Raw genomic sequence first — 18,844 nt, 5'->3', positions numbered from 1 at the left:
TTTATTGACCAATCGCATTTTGTTAGTTTGCTGAAATGACGTTGCAACGTCAAATGACTTCATGAAATGTAAAAAATATTCGGGATTTATCATTATGTTTGCGTAAATATTTATTTCATTTGCTCATTTAAAAGCATGTGATAAAAAAGATCTGACACTCATTGTCATATCATACCATATTTTATTAAACTCGTCCAGAAAATTCATTAGTAAGCTCGCCAAAGGCTCGCTTACTAACAAAATTCCTGAACTCGTTTAATAAAATATGGTATGATATGACAACGAGTGCCAGATCCTATATTTCTTTACTAGCATTTTATAGATGTATTTATTCATAAGATTGATTTAAGGTCTAATTTTGCATCGGTAGTTCAGTTCACATGTTTTTCAACAGAGAAAGCAAATAGTTACAATATGCTTGTTAGTAATTTTTGTTCATCGATAAGCAATTTTTATACTAAAATAGTTTTTCTTAATCAGTATTTCTTTAATAGATGTTTATATTCATAAGATTGATATACATGTAATATCTAACTCATATTACAAACCATAAGTACAGTACTTCACATATTTAATATGGCCACTGGTGGTTTTACGTATTTTATCAGCTTCGCAATCTGTCACTCCATTCTTTCTATTCATCCATTTTACTGTTAGTTTGAATTTGAACTGTTGTTAAAGTATTTTGTTTAATTAAGAAATCCTAGATATCTCGTATTCATTTGTCTATGTATTTGATTGTTAATAGGATGGTTTATTTTGTGATTATATTGTTTTGTGATACGACAGTTAAATTTTAAATTAGTACTTTATATTGCATTATTTGTGACATAAATATATTTTACCTATGTTTATAGTGATTTTATAAAATATTTCGGATATTATTTGTTTGTGATTTGTTTTACGGTATACAAGTGATAAGTCTATTTTCTGTACATTTGTTTTAAATTAGTGGAAATTTAATTCTGTGAGGTTTCTTTTATTATATAAAACATTGTCATTAATTCTCATTTCAAACACATTTATTTGTCTTCTATGCATTATCTGGTGCAGCAAATGGAAGCTTATTTAACCCTTTCCCCATCAGAAGCAAAATGAAACTGTGCGGGAAGATCCCAAATCATTACTAATCTATCGCCTTAACCACTCGACCACGGCAAATTTCCATTGGCTTATGCTTAAATCAGATATAAATAAATAAACAGTTAAAAAGTCTCTGCGATCTTTGAAGAAATCGCAAAATGGATTTTTCAGATGATATTTGGTATATTTGAAAATGGCTTTTGCAACTAGCATAAAACCAGTACAGCCTGCGAGTAACTCACAGTCTGTTCAGGTTTTATGCTGTTTGCTACGCATCAGTATCTAAGGGTTGGAAATGAAGCCTTTAAAACCTGAATCAAGTAAGAAAGGTCTTTAATTTAATTTAAGTTTCTAAGTTATTACAATTGCGTCCAAATATGTATATAAGTGATTAAGGGTTATGTGAGTAATAATGAGTATAATATTAATCTAAACCACTTTATTGTGTATAAATGACTATAAGGTGTAGATTACACTTACAAAAGCCAACCGATATACTTTTAACTGGATGGGCAATACCAGGAAAGAAATGAGAAAGCTGCAACTTCTGAATATTAAGTCGATTTTAGTACATAGTGAATGGCATGTGTAAATTAAACAATGTCCCCCTATATGACGTTTGACCTTGAAGGATGACCTTGACTTTGACCCTTCACCACTCAAAATGTGCAGCTCCATGAGATACACATGCATTTCAAATATAAAATTGCTAGCTTCAATATTGCAGAAGTGACATTACATGAGCAATTTTGACCCATACATTTGACCTTGACCTGACCTTTCACCACTCAAAATGTGCAGCTCCATGAGATACACATGCATGCAAAATATCAAGTTGCTATCTTCAATATTGCAAAAGTGTTCATAAAATAAGCGATTTGGGCCACATATATTTGACCTCTGACCTTGAAGAATGACCTTGACCTTTCACCACTCAAAATGTGCAGCTCCATGAGATACACATGCATGCCAAATATCAAGTTGCTATCTTCAATATTGTAAAAGTATTCATAAAATAAGCGATTTTGGCCACATATATTTGACCTCTGACCTTGAAGGATGACCTTGACCTTTCACCACTCAAAATAAGCAGCTCCATGAGATACACATGCATGCCAAATATCAAGTTGCTATATTCAATATAGCAAAAGTTATTGCAAAATGTTAAAGTTGGCGCAAACAGACCAACCAACCAACCAACAGACAGGGCAAAAACAATATGTCCCCCACTACTATAGTGGGGGACATAAAAATTAAGTTAAAAATTGTGATAACTTACATGATGACTAATATGTTTGTTCTGTGCAGCTATTTTACAAGCTAATTGAAAAATGCAGTTTAATAAGAACAGTGCTGGAGTTTTAGTGTGATTACCAAGCACATAGTCAACTTGATTCCTGTACAAATACTAATATAAATGAGTTTTTGTAAAAATAGTGACTAAAAATACCAATGCCCAACTTTGTCATGCGAATTGCAGCCTTAAAGGCACAGAACTTAGAAATAAACGGTTCACTGCTCATGAAAAAATTCTTACACTATCTTAATTTCCTAGTGACGTTGGTTTATTTACTATTTTCACTAGAATCGCTTGAGAAATGTTAAAGTGGTTTGCTCCTAAAACTTAGAAAATGTTATGCATCTGCCTTAATTGAATGGCAATTAACAATTAATGAAACAAGTGGATCTCAGGGCATAACAGTGTCTAGAACATCAACACTTCAGGGCTATTTAAATGTCAAGATTAAATTCCTCGCAAGAGGACTTTTGAAGTAGTTTACTCCACAAACATAAAAAATTATGCCTCTGCCATTCAAATAGCTAGGGTCAAGTGCACATATTTTACAAACACATGTGTGAATCAATGCACATTAAAAAAGTTTCTTGCTCTTTAAACTTCAGGATGGTGCCATAAATCAAGTGTGATTTCAATTGCTTGAGAGACACAGAAAAACTCTGCTCCATAACTGTAGACATTTATTGCCTAACACACCAAAAGAATGACAAACCAACTGGCCACCCATACAAGTCCAATATACTCCCAGTCAAAACTTTGTTTGTGGGGTATAACTGATACATTTATCATAAAATAATTCGGCCATTTAACTTTAAAGTATTTTGCCATTGATCATAATATTATTTGGCCATTTATCATAATAGTATTGGGCCACTTATCTTAAAAGTATTTGGCCTTTTATCATAAAAGTATTCGGCCTTTTATCATAATAGTATTTAGCTATTTCATCATAACAGTATTTGACCATTAATCATTATAATATTTGGTCATTGTTCATAATAGTATTTGACCATTAATCACAATATTATTTATGCCTTTTATCATAATAGTATTTGATCATTTATTGTAATAGTTTTTGGCAATTGATCATAATAGTAAACAAGAGCACGGCATAACGGGTGCCACGCTCGGCTGCGAAAGCTTGTCAGAATGTTTTTTGTTTTTTTAAGAGGTCACAGTGAGCTTGACTTTGACCTAGTGACCCAACAAGAGATGTGTTTGTCAGAAACACAATGCCCCCCTACTGCGCCGCATTTAAATACAATTTCTATTTATCATTTGGTAGGTATAGAAATCATCTCCCTTTTAAGTTTATTACTTCCCTTGAATTTTGTCCAATCCAACCGGGGGGATGGGGGGGGGGAAGCTTCTCACAGTCAATTATGATCATGTCAGACATCACTGACAACCAAGGCCTGTGGTTTAAAAGAGATCATAGCCAGAGTTTTTTTTCTTTTTCATGTATCTATGGTCATAAGTCCACAGGTATGTAATGAACATCAAAGAAATTATAATTATATCATTTAAAAAAAACCTTGACAAATCAATCATTTGGGTTATAAATAATCAAAATAATAAATCTGTACAGTAACTGTGAAAAGAACTTCAATTCTTGGTAAGGAAGTATATAATATGTAATTTATGATTATATAAATTACTTCCCTTGAAAATAACTGTCTGTAACAAATCTCTATTTTTAGTAGCAAATAATTTTGTGACTAGATTCACCACACAAAATGTGCAGCTCCATGAGATACACATGCATGCCAAATATATAAAGTGGCTATGTTCAATATTGAATAATGTTCTCCCTTTTTAAAGCTTATTACTTCCCTTAAATCTGTATTTTTTACTGTAGACCGTAAAGGATGACCTTGACCTTTTAACACAATGTCTTTGTCAGAAACACAATGCCGCCTATACTGCGCCGCTTTGATTTATTTAACAAAAATATATACCTGGGCAGGTCAGATAACTATGTCCATTTAAAGCTTATTACTTCCCTTTACTTTGTTTTTTGCACCCTAGATCTTAAAAGATGATGTTCACCTTGAAATTATACCTCTCAAAATGTGCAGCTCCATGAGATACACATGCATGCCAAATATCAATGTGCTATCTTCAATATTTAAAAAGTTATGGCCAATGTTAAGGTTTTAGCACGACGCCTACGGCGGACGACAAGCTGGCTAGGACAATAGCTCAGGTTTTCTCCGAAAACAGCCTCACTTAAAATTAGGCCATTTATCTTAATATTTTTGGGCCTTTTATTATAAAAGTATTTGGCCATTTATCATAATAGTATTTAGCTACTTATTATAACAGTATTTGTCCATTTATCATTATAACATTTGGTCGTTGATGATTATATTATTTGACCATTTATCAAAATAGTATTCGGCCATTTATTATAATAGTATTAGACTATTTATCATTATAGTATTTGGCCATTTATCATAAAAGTATTTGGCCATTTATCATAATAGTATTTGGCCATTAATCATAATACTATTTGGCCATGTATCGTAATAGTAACGGAATAGTGTATGGCCATTTATCATAGTATTTGGCCATTTATCATGATAGTATTTGGTCATGGATCAGAATAGTATTTGGCCATTGATCATGATAGTATTTGGCCATTTATCATAATAGTATTTGGCCATTGATCATAATAGTAGTTGGCCAATTATCACAATAGTCTTTAGTGATTATCATAATGGTATTTGGCCATTTATCATAATATTATTTGACCATTTATCCTAATAGTATTGGGCCATTTATCATAACAGTATTTGGCCGTAATATCATGCTAGTATTGGGCCATTTATCATAACAGTATTTTCCATTTATCAGAATAGTATTTGGCCATTTATCGTAATAGTATTCGGCCATTTATCATAACAGTATTAGGCCATTTCTTAGTGCATAATTGTCTGGACCAGTTTCATACGTTTGAACTTTAAGAAAGACTACAGGTATTTAATCCAGAGATACAATAACAACACAACACAGGAACTACCTAACAACTTTATATGGTTCAAACATTCACTTGTACTATAAATAATATTATCTCTGTAATACTGACTCATAGGCATCAAGTAAATAAACAAAGAGGTATGTGACAATATGTATAACATGTATACTCCCTGAATGAATGTCAGCAAATTTGTAAAATGCAATACTTGTACTACAAAATTGCTCTATGCAATTTTTGTACAAGATATTATCACGAGATTTAGTTGCATTAACCACAAACAAGTACATCAATGAAAAAATAATATCAGTGTAGAGACAAATTGAAAAATAACGGTATGTATAAATCAAATAATAATATATGAAAATGCAAGCATGAATTCATATAAACAAATAAGAAAATATAACAGTTTACAATTGGTGCCAATAAAATATAACACAATATTATACAGAGTTCAAATAACACAGTGTTTACATTCATTATTTTAATCCACTAACCCAAATAATTTTAAGTAAAACTGGTAATTATCATGTTAAATATTTGCTAGCCTGACCATCATAAGAACCTTGCTCTGGGAATACTTGGCTAATCAATGCATATAAAGTGGTCTAATAAATGCATATAAAGTGCCATCACAGGATCGCCTGTACACTCTTAACACGATAATCATCACTCCACTTTAATTGCATTTTCATAAAGAGGAGGCCTCTTTTTAGGGATAACCAATTAAATCTTTCATTGCGGAAACCGAATTCCGAAGGCCTTTGCAAACAGTTTGGATCCAGATGAGACGCCACAAAACGTGGCGTCTCATCTGGATCCAAACTGTTTGCTATTCTGATAGTATTCTTTGAAAAAAAATCGAAGAAAATGCTAATTTTAGAAATTCAGCAAACGACATTTTAGCAGACGACAAATTTCCCAGCATGCAAAGGGTTAAGACGGAAAGAGATGTCCCTGATTCGTACGTGCGCACTGCAAAGGCTATTCTGGGACGACACTTTACGGTCATGCATGAATCCCAGTTTTCCAAGAGCACGTCTCATTATGCACACATATCTGATTTCTACTGTTCTAGACCACATTAAATTTCGGTATCTCATTGTCAGGGCAAAGACTGATAGGGTGAAAATTATCTCCACAAAGTCTTGAGCAATATTCCTAGGTTACAGACACATAAGCCCAGCCGTTGTGAGAAGTGTAGCTGCTAGCAAGGCATAGCCGGTCTGGTAAAGCTGCTCAGTCGAGTAGCCCTTTCCTGTGTCCCATACCTGGAATTGAAGAACTACCACATTATGTTTCACTTGAAACACATTTATTTAAGCTTGATTGAAGTGAAAGTGACTAGTCTAAAGATTATTGAAACACTCAAGAGTCCCGAGTCTGTTTCCTGGGTAGAACCAGTACTTGGTGTCTTTGGGGTAGATCTAAGAAGGCTCCCACAATTGGGATCACACCCATGACCTCCCAGTTACTAGGCCGATACTTCCACACGGCGACCTCTTCTACCACATTGCACAAACCTACCCAAATTTGAACCACGGGAATCCTTTGTACGGATGAATTTCAGATCAAATTTTATAATGTTTAATCTTCATATATACAATTTTTGATACAACACTTGTAATTGTACTGGTCCCCGGGCTAGATCAGTTGAGTATGAGATAATTGATACAGGAAGCTGAGAGTGTGAATTGCATCATGACATTATACATTTTGTTGGCATTAATGATAACCCATTCACACATAACTTATGTGACATGGCTGGGAATAAAACCCACGATCCATTGATACTTTACTACCCCGGTATTGATTTTCTTTCTCGATTAATTTTTGCAACAATATCACTCATTTCATATGATACAATTAACGTACAAAAACTGGGTTTTGAAGACATAAAAATTATACAATTATGCTGTCATGTGATATTGCCAAAGAAACATATTTAATTATATTATAAAACAAGTATAACATTATATATTTATTATGTTTTATAGGTATAAAACAAGAATAAAAAAAAATAAAGAAACAAGAGATGTGTTTGTCAGAAACACAATGCCCCCTATTGCGCCGCTTTGAAATATTTATTTTTTTACTTTTGACCTTGAAGGATGAACTTGACCTTGAACTTCCACTACTCAAAATGAGCAGCTTCATGAGATACACATGCATGCCAGATATCAAGTTGATATCTTCAATATTGCAAAAGTTATGGCCAACTTTAAAGTGTTTTTTTCGGACGGACGGACGGACTGACATACTGACTGATTGACAGTTCAACTGCTATATGCCACCCTACCGGGGGCATAAAAACAAGACATGTGTTAGTCAGAAACACAATGCCCCCTACTGCGCCGCTTTCAAATAAAATTTCTATTTATCATTTGGCTGGTATCGAAATCATCTCCCTTTAAAGCTTATTACTTCAGTTGGATTTGGTCCAATTCAACCGGGGGGGGGGGGTCTTTAGACAGTCAAAAATGACCAAGTCAGACATCACTGACTACTAAGGCCTGTGGTTTATCAAAGAGATCATAGCCAGAGTTCATCATGTATCTATGGACATAAGTCCACAGGTATGTTATGAACCCTACCATTCACAAATTAGTACAGGAAAGAAAGGATAATTATATCATTTAAAAAATAACCTTTGACAAATCCATCATTTCAGTTATAAATAATCAAAATAAACAAGGGCTGTTTGTAAAACATGCATGCCCCCCATATGGGCTGTCCATTGTAGTGGCAGCCATTGTGTGAATACGTTTTTTGTCACTGTGAACTTGACCTTTAACCTAGTGACCTGAAAATCAATAGGGGTCATCTGTGAGTCATGATCAAAGTACCTATGAAGTGTCATGATCCTAGGCAAAAGCGTTCTTGAGTTATCATCCGGAAAACAATTTTACTGTTTCGGGTCACCGTGACCTTGACTTTTGACCTAGTGACCTGAAAATCAATATGCGTCATCTGTAAGTCATGATCAATTTACCTATGAAGTTTAATGATCCTAGGCGTAAGCGTTCTCGAGTTATCATCCGGAAACCATTAAACTCTTTCGGGTCACCGTGACCTTGACCTTTGACCTAGTGACCTCAAAATCAATAGGGCTCATCTGCGAAAACATGATCAATCTACGCATGAAGTTTCGTGATCCTAGGCGTATGCGTTCTTGAGTTATCATCCGAAAACCATTTTACTATTTCGGGTCACCGTGACCTTGACCTTTAACCTAGTGACCTCAAAATCAATAGGGGTCAACTGCGAGTAATGATCAATTTACCTATGAAGTTTCATGATCCTAGGAATATGCGTTCTTGAGTTATCATCCGAAAATCATTTTCCTATTTAGGGTCACCGTTACCTTGACCGTTGACCTAGTGACCTCAAAATCAATAGGGGTTTTCTGCGAGTCATGATTAATCTACCTATGAAGTTTCATGATCCTTAGCCTATGAGTTCTTGAGTTATCATCTGGAAACCATTTTACTATTTTGCGTCACCGTGACCTTTACCTTTGACCTAGTGACCTCAAAATCAATAGGGGTCATCTGCGAGTCATGATCTATCTAACGATGGAGTTTCATGATCCTAGGCTCATGCGTTCTTGAGTTATCATCCGGGAACCATTTTACTATTTCAAGTCACCGTGACCTTGACCTTTGACCTAGTGACCTCAAAATCAATAGGGGTCATCTGTGAGTCATGATCAATCTACTTATGAAGTTTCATGATCCTAGGCATATGCGTTCTTGAGTTATCATCCGGAAACCGTTTTTCTATTTCGGGTCACCGTGACCTTGACCTTTGACCTAGTGACCTCATAATCAATATGTGTCATCTGCGAGTCATGATCTATCTAACAATGAAGTTTCATGATCCTAGGCGTATGCGTTCTTGAGTTATCATCCGGAAACCATTTTCCTTTTTCGGGTTACCGTGACCTTGACATTTGACCTAGTGACCTCAAAATAAATAGGGGTCATCTGCGAGTCGTGATCAATCTACCCATGAAGTTTCATGATCCTAAGCGTATGCGTTCTTGAGTTATCATCCGGAAACGATTTTACTATTCCGGGTCACCGTGACCTTGACCTTTAACCTAGTGACCTCAAAATCAATAGGGGTCATCTGCGAGTCGTGATCAATCTACCTATTAAGTTTCATGATCCTAGTCCCAAGCGTTCTCGAGTTATCATCCGGAAACTACCTGGTGGACCGATTGACAGACCGACCGACATGTGCAAAGCAATATACCCCCTCTTCTTTGAAGGGGGGCATAAAAATCTGTACAGTAACTGTGAAAAGAACTTAAATTCTTGTTAAGGAAATATATAATCCGAGATTTATAATTATATAAATTACTTCCCTTGAAAATAATTGTCTCTAACAAATCCCTATTGTTAGTAGCAAATAATTAAAAGCCACTACTGTGACTGTAGATTCACCACTCAAAATGTGCAGCTCCATGAGATACACATGCATGCCAAATATCAAGTTGGTATGTTCAATATTGAATAATTATCTCCCTTTAAAGCTTATTACTTCCCTTGGATTTGTATTTTTGACCTTGAAGGATGACCTTGAACTTTTACCACGATGTGTTTGTCAGAAACACAATGCCACCTACTGCGCCGCTTTGATTTATTTAACAAATATATTTAATTTGGCAGGTCAGATAATTATGTCCATTTAAAGCTTATTACTTCCCTTGGATTTGTTTTTTTGACCCCGTGACCTAGTTTTTGACCCGGCAAGACCCATATTCGAACTCGACCTAGATATTGTCTAGATACAACTTCTGACCAAGTTTCGTAAAGATCTGATGAAAACTTTTTGAATTAGAGAGCGGAAACGAAAAGTGTGACAGACTGACAGACATACAGTGCAAAACTATATACCCCCTTTTCTTCGAAAGGGGGCATAAAAATCTAATCCACAACTGGGCTCGAACCACTGATCCTCGGAGTAAAAGTAAAGCGCTCAAACCACTCAGCCATCCGTACTTGCATAGCCGGAGATGTATTTTAATTACACTATTTATAAGCAATCTTCGTAATGTCACAAAATATAACAATAGATCTCTCCAAATTATTCAATCCTTTGGTGTTTGTAATTCCTTGTAATTGTCAATGTTTTTTTGTGTCAAATGATGCATATAATGGATATTTTAGATCATGGCAAATGTTCAGTATTACTATTTCTTTGCAAAAAATCATAATATAACTAAAACGAAAATTTGTGAAACTGAAACATTTGTTTTTAAATTTTGTCAATTTTCCTCAACGTGAAAATGTCCATTTATAAGAACATTGATAATATCTTCTGTTCTTCAAGTTTTAAACAAACTGATTTATTATGTTATTTGGGTTCCAGCAAATCTTTATTGCATTGATCAATCCAGGATTTAACAAGATATGTGTTTGTCAGAAACACTATGTCCCCTTTTGCGCCGCTTTGAAGCTATATATTTGACCTTTGACCTTGAAGGATGACATTGATCTTTCACCACTCAGAATGTGCAACTCCATGACATACACATGCATGCCAAATATCAAGTTGCTATCTTCAATATTGCAAAAGTATTCATTAAATGAGCGATTTTGAACAATATATTTGACTTTTGACCTTGAAGGATGACCTTGACCTTTCACCACTCAAAATGTGCAGCTATATGAGATACAAATGCATGCCAAATATCAAGTTGCTATCTTGAATATTGCAAAAGTTATTGCAAATGTTAAAGTTGGGGCAAACAAACAAACAAACACACAAACCATCAGACAGGGCAAAAACAATATGTCCCCCACTATAGTGGTGGGGGACATAAAAAGGCAAGATGTTCTTTGCTGAAAGAGGCACTTACAATTTCCTCCTAAAAAATATCATATCTTTCTTCCTTAATTATAAAGCATAATTCACTCCCTTCGTGCAAAGATGTACCAGGTGATATTAAAATTTAATGTCACATGGTACCTTTTTCGGGTGATATATTCTTTACAACAAATAAGGGTACTAACTTCCCAATGAACTCACAAAATGTCTTATGCTGGCCCAAAAATGGAAACTGAAGCAGAAAGCCAGGTTCAGCTTGGCAAATGTAACCGCACTCTGAACTAATGCACCAGAGTTCTGTAGAAGTGCATAATAACCCGCGAAATCCTTTGTGCCGAACAGGTAGATCATGGGCGCAGCAAAGAAAGCTGAAAATGGCATAAAAGACATTGAAATGTTAGGAATATTGATCATGTCTGATAGATACATAAACTGATTTTCAAAAACATAATAAACAAGAACTGCTTTAAAGTGAGTTTGTGAAACACAATGCCCCCACAGAGCTTTGAAGCAGCAGCACAGCTACCGGTATTTACATATAACATGAGAAAATTGTCCAAGGCCCATAACTTCGCAAACAAGAGCACCGCATAACGGGTTCCACGCTCGGCTGCGAAAACTTGTCAGAATTTTTTTTTTAGGTCACAGTGACCTTGACCTTTGACCTAGTGACCCAAAAACGGGTGTGGCGTGTAGAACTCATCAAGGCGCATCTACTTATGAAGTTTCAAAGTTGTAGGTGGAAGGACTTTGATTTTAGAGCCTATGTTCAAAACCTTTACAAACCTTGACACGGATGGCGGACACGACGAGCTGGCTATGACAATACCTCGGGTTTTCTCCGAAAACAGCCGAGCTAAAAATCAATGAACTGGAACAAAACTCACACTGCATCTTTAAGTCATGTAAGTGGACTTGCAAACCTAAAATTAGCTAAATATCTGAAAGTGTTTGTAAAAAAACTTCTGAAAACGGTTATTAAAAATAAAATTTCTTAAGTCAAAGGCCCATTACTTTGCCAAAAATCCAAACCTTTTTGGGTGGAAGTTACGGGTTTCACAAATGAAGCTCTTGGTCTTGGACAACAAACCAAAATATTTCGCTTGTCTTTGAACAAAATTCATTCTTCAGGACAAGCTGATATGTTGTATTTTCGTGCCCTGTTGCAGTGCCTTGTCCCTTCTTAGAAAATTCCATTTTTCACAAATTTCAGAGGTTCGCAACAAATATATAGAAATTTGCAACTTAAGTTTTCACAATTTTAAACTTTGTGACTCAATCTTTTACAAGTTTGAAAAGTTTGTGAATCATTTTGTACTACCAGTAATTTATGGGCCAAAGCCGCTTTACAAAAACCAGAAAAAAGCCCTGTCTAGGTACGATGACCACTTATCAAACTCACATGTATTAGGAATAAGGAACTAATACGATTTGCCTACATGAGAAGTGTATTTACTAACCTCTGCACCTACCAATCATACACATGTTAGTAGTTACTTATCAAAATTTCATAACATGAATTATAACCAGATTTTTGTAAGTTTTGGGACAATTTTAATTAAGTGGGTTTGATCCTTGCTTGTGTGAGTTCAATATATCTTCTTTGATGACACAAAGTGCTGGTTCTACCTGGGACAATAAATATCTCAAGAGCCTCTAGCACAATTTTACATTTTGAACGCTGAGCATGTTAACTTGACTTAAAGTTCTGGTTCCACCCAAAATCTTAAATATCTCATGAGACTCCAGCACAATTTTACACTTTGAACGCTAAGTATGTTTACTTGACTCAGAGTTCTGGTTCTACCCTGGGCATTAAATATCTCAAGAGACTTCAGCACAATTTTACACTTTGAACACCAAGTATGTTTACTTGACTCAAATTGCTGGTTCTACCCAAAATATTAAATATCTTAAGAGCCTGAAGCACAATTTTACAAGTTGAACGCAGAAAATATTTTCTATTAACTAAATTGTAATTGTTAACTACAAACCTCCTGTGACGATACTGGCTGTGATTCTATTTGATATCGACAACATCATAGGGATATGATATCTGAAAACAAATAGTTACAGGGTTAAAATGAATGTTAAGAAAATATAACAGCATGTCAAAAAAGATGTATGAGAGTAAAATTATAATTACTTTACTTTTTATGTGGTGTTACTAACTTTCTTAGTTAATTTTAACAAAATCAGTTATACTTTTTGTAAGCAGATAAAGAACTTTGTCAATTTTGGGGAATAATCTATGTTTTGCCCAAATTTGCAGCAAAGATTTATATTAAATATGTTATATTTTAAGTGGCTCAGTCTTTTTACACCCAAATTGTCAACAACAAATACACACTTGTTTTATCAGAGTCTACCACTATTAAATTGTTGAATTATTTCTTTAAAAAATATATTGTAAAAGCTTCAAACTTGACAAAACCTGCCATTTCTTACTTGTATATACTAAGATGTGATGAAAGTGGTCTGTTCCTTTGACTGTTTTTCTTCCAATACTTGTCCATCTTTGTCCCAGCTTTCTCAGCTGATGTGGATGCTGATGTACAGGGAACCACACTAAAAATTGTTGTCACATTTCAAATTGCCTTCTTTAAACAAGCATTGATCTGGGTAAAATAGGCTTGAGCATAAAGTGTTGTCCAGGATTAGACACCACTCTCTGGTTTTATTGTATTTTTTTATTAAAGGAAATCTCATGTTAACAAAAATCATGTCTAGGCACACATGTGATTTACGAAAAAAGAAAAGTTTTAAAGTACTGTATTTTTTTACAAGTATTAGTTTATATTGATTAAAATACCACGGCTGGTATATTATATTACTTGAAACAAGAAATATCTTTAAAAAGATATACGGTGTTGATGTTTTAATGTTTTGCAACCAGTGAAAGGAGATGGAATGAAGAGACCATGTATTTTAATGAAGGTAGTGAGTGATAATATATTTTAATGTCTTAACAAATAAAATGAAGAACAAGAAGAGGTGAATTTGTATGTTTTATTGACAATAAGTATTGCAATGACTAAGTTTTCATAGTTGAACGGGTAGTACATTAGTTTCAGTAGGAAAAGAAAACATATTCGCCACTGAAAAACAATGAACATGATGTTGGAAATAAAAAAAAAAATAATGTGTTATAATGTGTACAGATGTTAGTAGAATGTAAACATAAAAGACTCAATATTGCAAGCATCATAGTGATATGATTTTTTTGCAGAAAAACAGAATTTTATATAAAAAAAATTAACAAAACAAAGTACAAAGAAACATATTTACACTAATAAACGCAAATATGGATTATAATAAATCAAAGACAGATACATTTCCAACACCTATATATTTCCTTAGTATTGCCGGCTACCGCTCCCAAACCCCCGGTTTGTCGATAGTGGCAAACAACTGCTTACGGGTAAAGTGCAATCTAGCCTGTAATTGTAGTGTGGCCGCTTAGGCATGTGAACAATAGATTATAGATTCTTTTAATTGTACAGACATGTGATTAATGCTATACTGCTTCGTAAACTAAGGAGAAACGTTTCGATGTAATGTTTAGAGGATGTTTTGTATCATGACAGTTTTTAATTTACTGTAATTTACATGTAATTTACAATATATTCATATTTCAGTTCAAATGATATGCATCCAATGTTTTAGTATAGGAACCAGACTACCAATGTTTACGGTGATTTTTGTATTATTAGCCAATGCACAATTCGGATTTATTTATTTTGGACCTATCATGAATGAAGGTCATCTAAGGTCAAAGTTGACGTTAAACAGCTATGCCGAAAATGTTGTTAAATTTTCATGTTTTCAGTATATTAGGTAATAAATTTTACTGGGTACCAGGTAACTACGGTACTATAAATAACGCAAGTAGATTGATCAATATCGTTACATGGCAAACCCAGGAATGCAAATTGTGCATTGGTATTGAATTGTATATATTTTATATATAAAATGATCCATCTACTTGCGTTATTTGTAGTGTATATCATTATGTCACATAATTTCGCGAAATACTTTCGATTTCACATCGTGAAATTTTATTACAGAATATACTGAAAATATGAACTTTTTTCAAGTAAGGTAATATACAACTTGTGATATTTTAATCAAAATAAACTAATAATTGTAAAAAAATACCAAGTTATGATGCAACTTATTCATCATAATTTTGATATAAAAGGCTTCCGAGTTGCAAATTGTATTTGTTGAATTTAAATTGCTCACCATTTTTGAAGGCACGCCAACCTTCCAAACAGCTGTTGGTTATTTAGTCCAAGCCTGAAAATCAACATTATAAAATCAGAAACAAGACAACTTCTAACTTCTAAGTTCTAAATTGTAATGTCGTGTTGACATGACCTCCAACCAAAGTTACATAACGGGTATTTACTATTAATTTTACATTTTGATTCGCAGTTCTTATAACTGAGATTAAGAAACTGTTGTTTTAAAGTTTTCGCACATTTGTTAACATTTGTTCATTTAATTTCAAGACATGTTTAAGGATTAATAAACATTACCTCAACGCCGATGCCATTGCTGTTATGTTGACAGAGCGCACTTTCAGGTTACAAAATAGTAAAAGATTGCGCAAAAAAGGTTACATTCCACTATAAAATGGCATAAAAAAGGTGCAAAACCAGTCAATTTTTTATTCGAGTGGAGTTCTTTCTTGCCAATCTCATGACTTGCCTTTGTGTTGTTTAAATCGATAAAGCTTAAAATGCCCTGGAAGAAAATGTATAGTTTAAGGTCTCTATGTTCAAAATAGTGCATGTTTAGACGTAAAAGTTGGCTTGTGTAAGGAAAATATGTGGCATATTGTGATATTGAGACCCGGCTTGAATAAATGTGATTACGTTCGCCCTTGCTACGCGTTTCCCCCGTGTAACGCTCACCTCGTAAGGCTTATTGGGATTACAGCCCAAAAAAGCAGAAAGGTTGACACAATCAACGCCCTTTTGTTAAAAAGGACGCTAATCTTACATCTTTGAACAACTATATTCATTATACGCAATATACTACAGGGAAAATGGACCCGGGCGAACACGTAAAGAGGGTGAACTATGTGTGCAATATAAATCAGAAAACCGGGAACCGTCAAGTTTGAAAAGCAGACGGCATGGTATGTGCAATGGTTTTAAAACTAGAACAGGGTCGTCAAATGTACCACCAACTGATAGTTATACATCGGAGCGAGATACACATTTGTAACGATGCTCAGGTACGACGAGGCAGCTGCCGCGACTTGAATTTTCGTACCAACAGCAAAATATTCGTTGTCAGACAATCGATTGTCAGGTAAATGCCAGTTGCTGCATAATGAAATTATTTACTGCAACTGAAGGAAACGTTTAAAAAAGCATTATACCATCTTCGTCGGTTGTTTAAATTTTACCATGTTCCGTATGCAAAGCAAAGCGTGCCTTCTACTACATTTGCGATACTGAATATAGAAGTCCCATATGTTCTCAGAAACGTGTTGCATATTAATTATTGCCCTTCAGTTCTAGTTTACGCAAATGTAGCTTTTGTTCACTACTACATGTAGTTTGGGACGACAATTCAACCGAAGTTTTAGAATGAAGAGGAATCTCGGAGTTGACTTCAAAGTCTTTTCAACGCCGTCAGTAAAGCTCAATCGGTCGTTGTTGGCTTAGGTACTACTTACCGTATAACAGCTACGTCTCTGCTTAAAAGTATCCCATGTATCCTTAGGTTTAAAATAATGTACCACGGTTACGGAAAATATGCTTAAAGGCAACCGACTATACTCCTGTGTACTTTTTGGTATATTTTGCTTGTTCCCGTGGCGTCTTTTGTCGCGATTCCCTATAAGAACGCATTATGAATCATATTCCGATTCTTTGTGTGTGTGTGTGGGGGGGGGGGGGGGGGGTAACAATGATTAGTTTAAAACTAGTAAATAGCACATAACTCTTACATACATTTTAACGAAAAGAAGGCAGTACAATTAATTGGTAGTTATTATAAAGAAATGATATACATATACTTTATTAGGTATTTAACGTATTTATTGTTACTGAAGCTCAAGGCGAGCACAATTCTTTTACAGAGGCATGCTCACACACCCATATATTGCCTTGGCTAAAACTTGCCTCTTGCAACGCCAGAAATGTATATGCATTTCATCGCAATTTTTCCGTTTCTCTGCCCAAACGCCAAGTATTTACATGACGTACTTGCGAACGAACGCTTCTCTTTTAGAGTCTCGATTATTTTCATTTTGTTTTAACATTATTTAGATAATTAAGGGGAGAATAATTCTACGTGTTTAAAAAAACTTATAGGCAGTAGTTATACACATTCGAGTGGTTCGTTTGATCATGGATAAAGATAAAAACAAACAGTGTGAAATGTTATTTTTGCGGGCAAATTCGTGCAAACATTTTCAGCTGACTAAAGGTTGTATTCAGGGCTAAAGCTAACTTACTTTATGTGTTTGTTTATCACTCGGGCTGTAGATCGCTGGGTACTAATACTATAGCAAAATTACTTCATCGATTTTATATCCCTCGTCGAAAGGCGAATGAATATATAAATGGTAGGTGAAACTCCATCCGTGCGTGAGTGCGCCGTCCGTCACACAACCTGGACCCTTTTAGATTTTAGTAAACTCTGTTAAAGTGATATTATGGGAATTTTTCACTGTTGAATTAATATGAAAAGAATTAACAGGTCAAAAGTGTAAGTCAAAATGTGGTAACTGACCAATTATCCGCAATTCATCTTGCTACCAGTTGTTTATTAAAAATATAGTTTATATTCGATATTTTACGTGACTCACCCAGTCCTGTAAGCCGAAATGATCCGTAAAACAAAAGTGTGTCGTATAAACGAATCTGCACTAAACCTAAATTTAGGCTCACATTGTACATGCATGATCAGTTGTCAAACGAAAGTACGGTTGATATTCAAATGCATTATTTTTTCTTTCCGTCGACAGATGATAAGTGAAAACACCAAATATATACAAAGGTTGCTATAGACCCCTATAAACTGTAAGATGCCCATAATTTCGCTTTAACGTTAGAATTGAAAACTGTATGACGTTTAGTGTTCTGTAACCGAAATTATTTTTTTCGCTATTTGTTATTCTCTCCGGTCAGAGCAGGTTGGCGGTGGATTCAATATTAAGGACGGCGACTTGTGATTGGTCGGTCTTTATATTACTGGCAATGTGATTGGCTGAATGATTGTTACTTAGCATCAACAGAAATAGTTTACATTCGCGATATCGAATTGCCGTGTGTTGATTATGAAGTGTGTTAATAATCAAGTGCAATTATTTTAAAAGCTCAACAAACGGTATCCTGTTCCTACCTATCCGATGCCATTATTTCAAAAGGATTTTACAATTTAATAGGTAATATATCTGCCATATTCATTTTGATTCACTTGAGGTACTAATTCGTCCTCAGACCACGTCGTACTTGCATGTTGAACGTGTGTTACTTTCAGTTCATTGTACCTCATCTTAAATGAAATTTTCATTTAATTTGTATGGTTAGGTTTTACATTTATTTTTATAAATAGTTACGAAACGTTCCATGTATATTTGTCACATGGGCATATTTTTTTCTTTATTGTCATTTTGCGAAAACTATGAA

At 34.6% G+C, this 18,844-nt stretch overlaps 2 protein-coding genes across 2 annotated transcripts in view; both read right to left on the bottom strand.

The window, feature by feature from the left end:
• LOC127855742 (succinate dehydrogenase cytochrome b560 subunit, mitochondrial-like) overlaps positions 1-15,629 on the bottom strand; it is a 171,179-nt gene extending 155,550 nt beyond the window's left edge. The window contains exon 1 of the mRNA XM_052391539.1: positions 15,573-15,629. The gene's annotated coding sequence lies outside the window, so the exon portion shown is untranslated. The remainder of the gene's footprint in view (positions 1-15,572) is intronic.
• On the bottom strand, positions 6,419-15,791 carry LOC127855745 (succinate dehydrogenase cytochrome b560 subunit, mitochondrial-like). Its single transcript, XM_052391541.1, has 6 exons — positions 15,734-15,791; positions 15,438-15,491; positions 13,641-13,760; positions 13,187-13,248; positions 11,394-11,560; positions 6,419-6,628 (listed from the first exon to the last, which is right to left on the bottom strand). Exons 1-6 carry the CDS (start codon positions 15,748-15,750, stop codon positions 6,524-6,526), a joined length of 525 nt encoding a protein of 174 aa, XP_052247501.1. The 5' UTR covers positions 15,751-15,791; the 3' UTR covers positions 6,419-6,523.
• Positions 15,792-18,844: the final 3,053 nt, after the last annotated feature.

This window comes from Dreissena polymorpha, chromosome 13, assembly GCF_020536995.1.
Source record: "Dreissena polymorpha isolate Duluth1 chromosome 13, UMN_Dpol_1.0, whole genome shotgun sequence".
In the NCBI taxonomy this organism is placed as follows: Eukaryota; Metazoa; Mollusca; class Bivalvia; order Myida; family Dreissenidae; genus Dreissena; species Dreissena polymorpha.
Note: the sequence above shows the minus strand (reverse complement) of the source record. Positions and strands in the feature narration are given on the sequence as shown.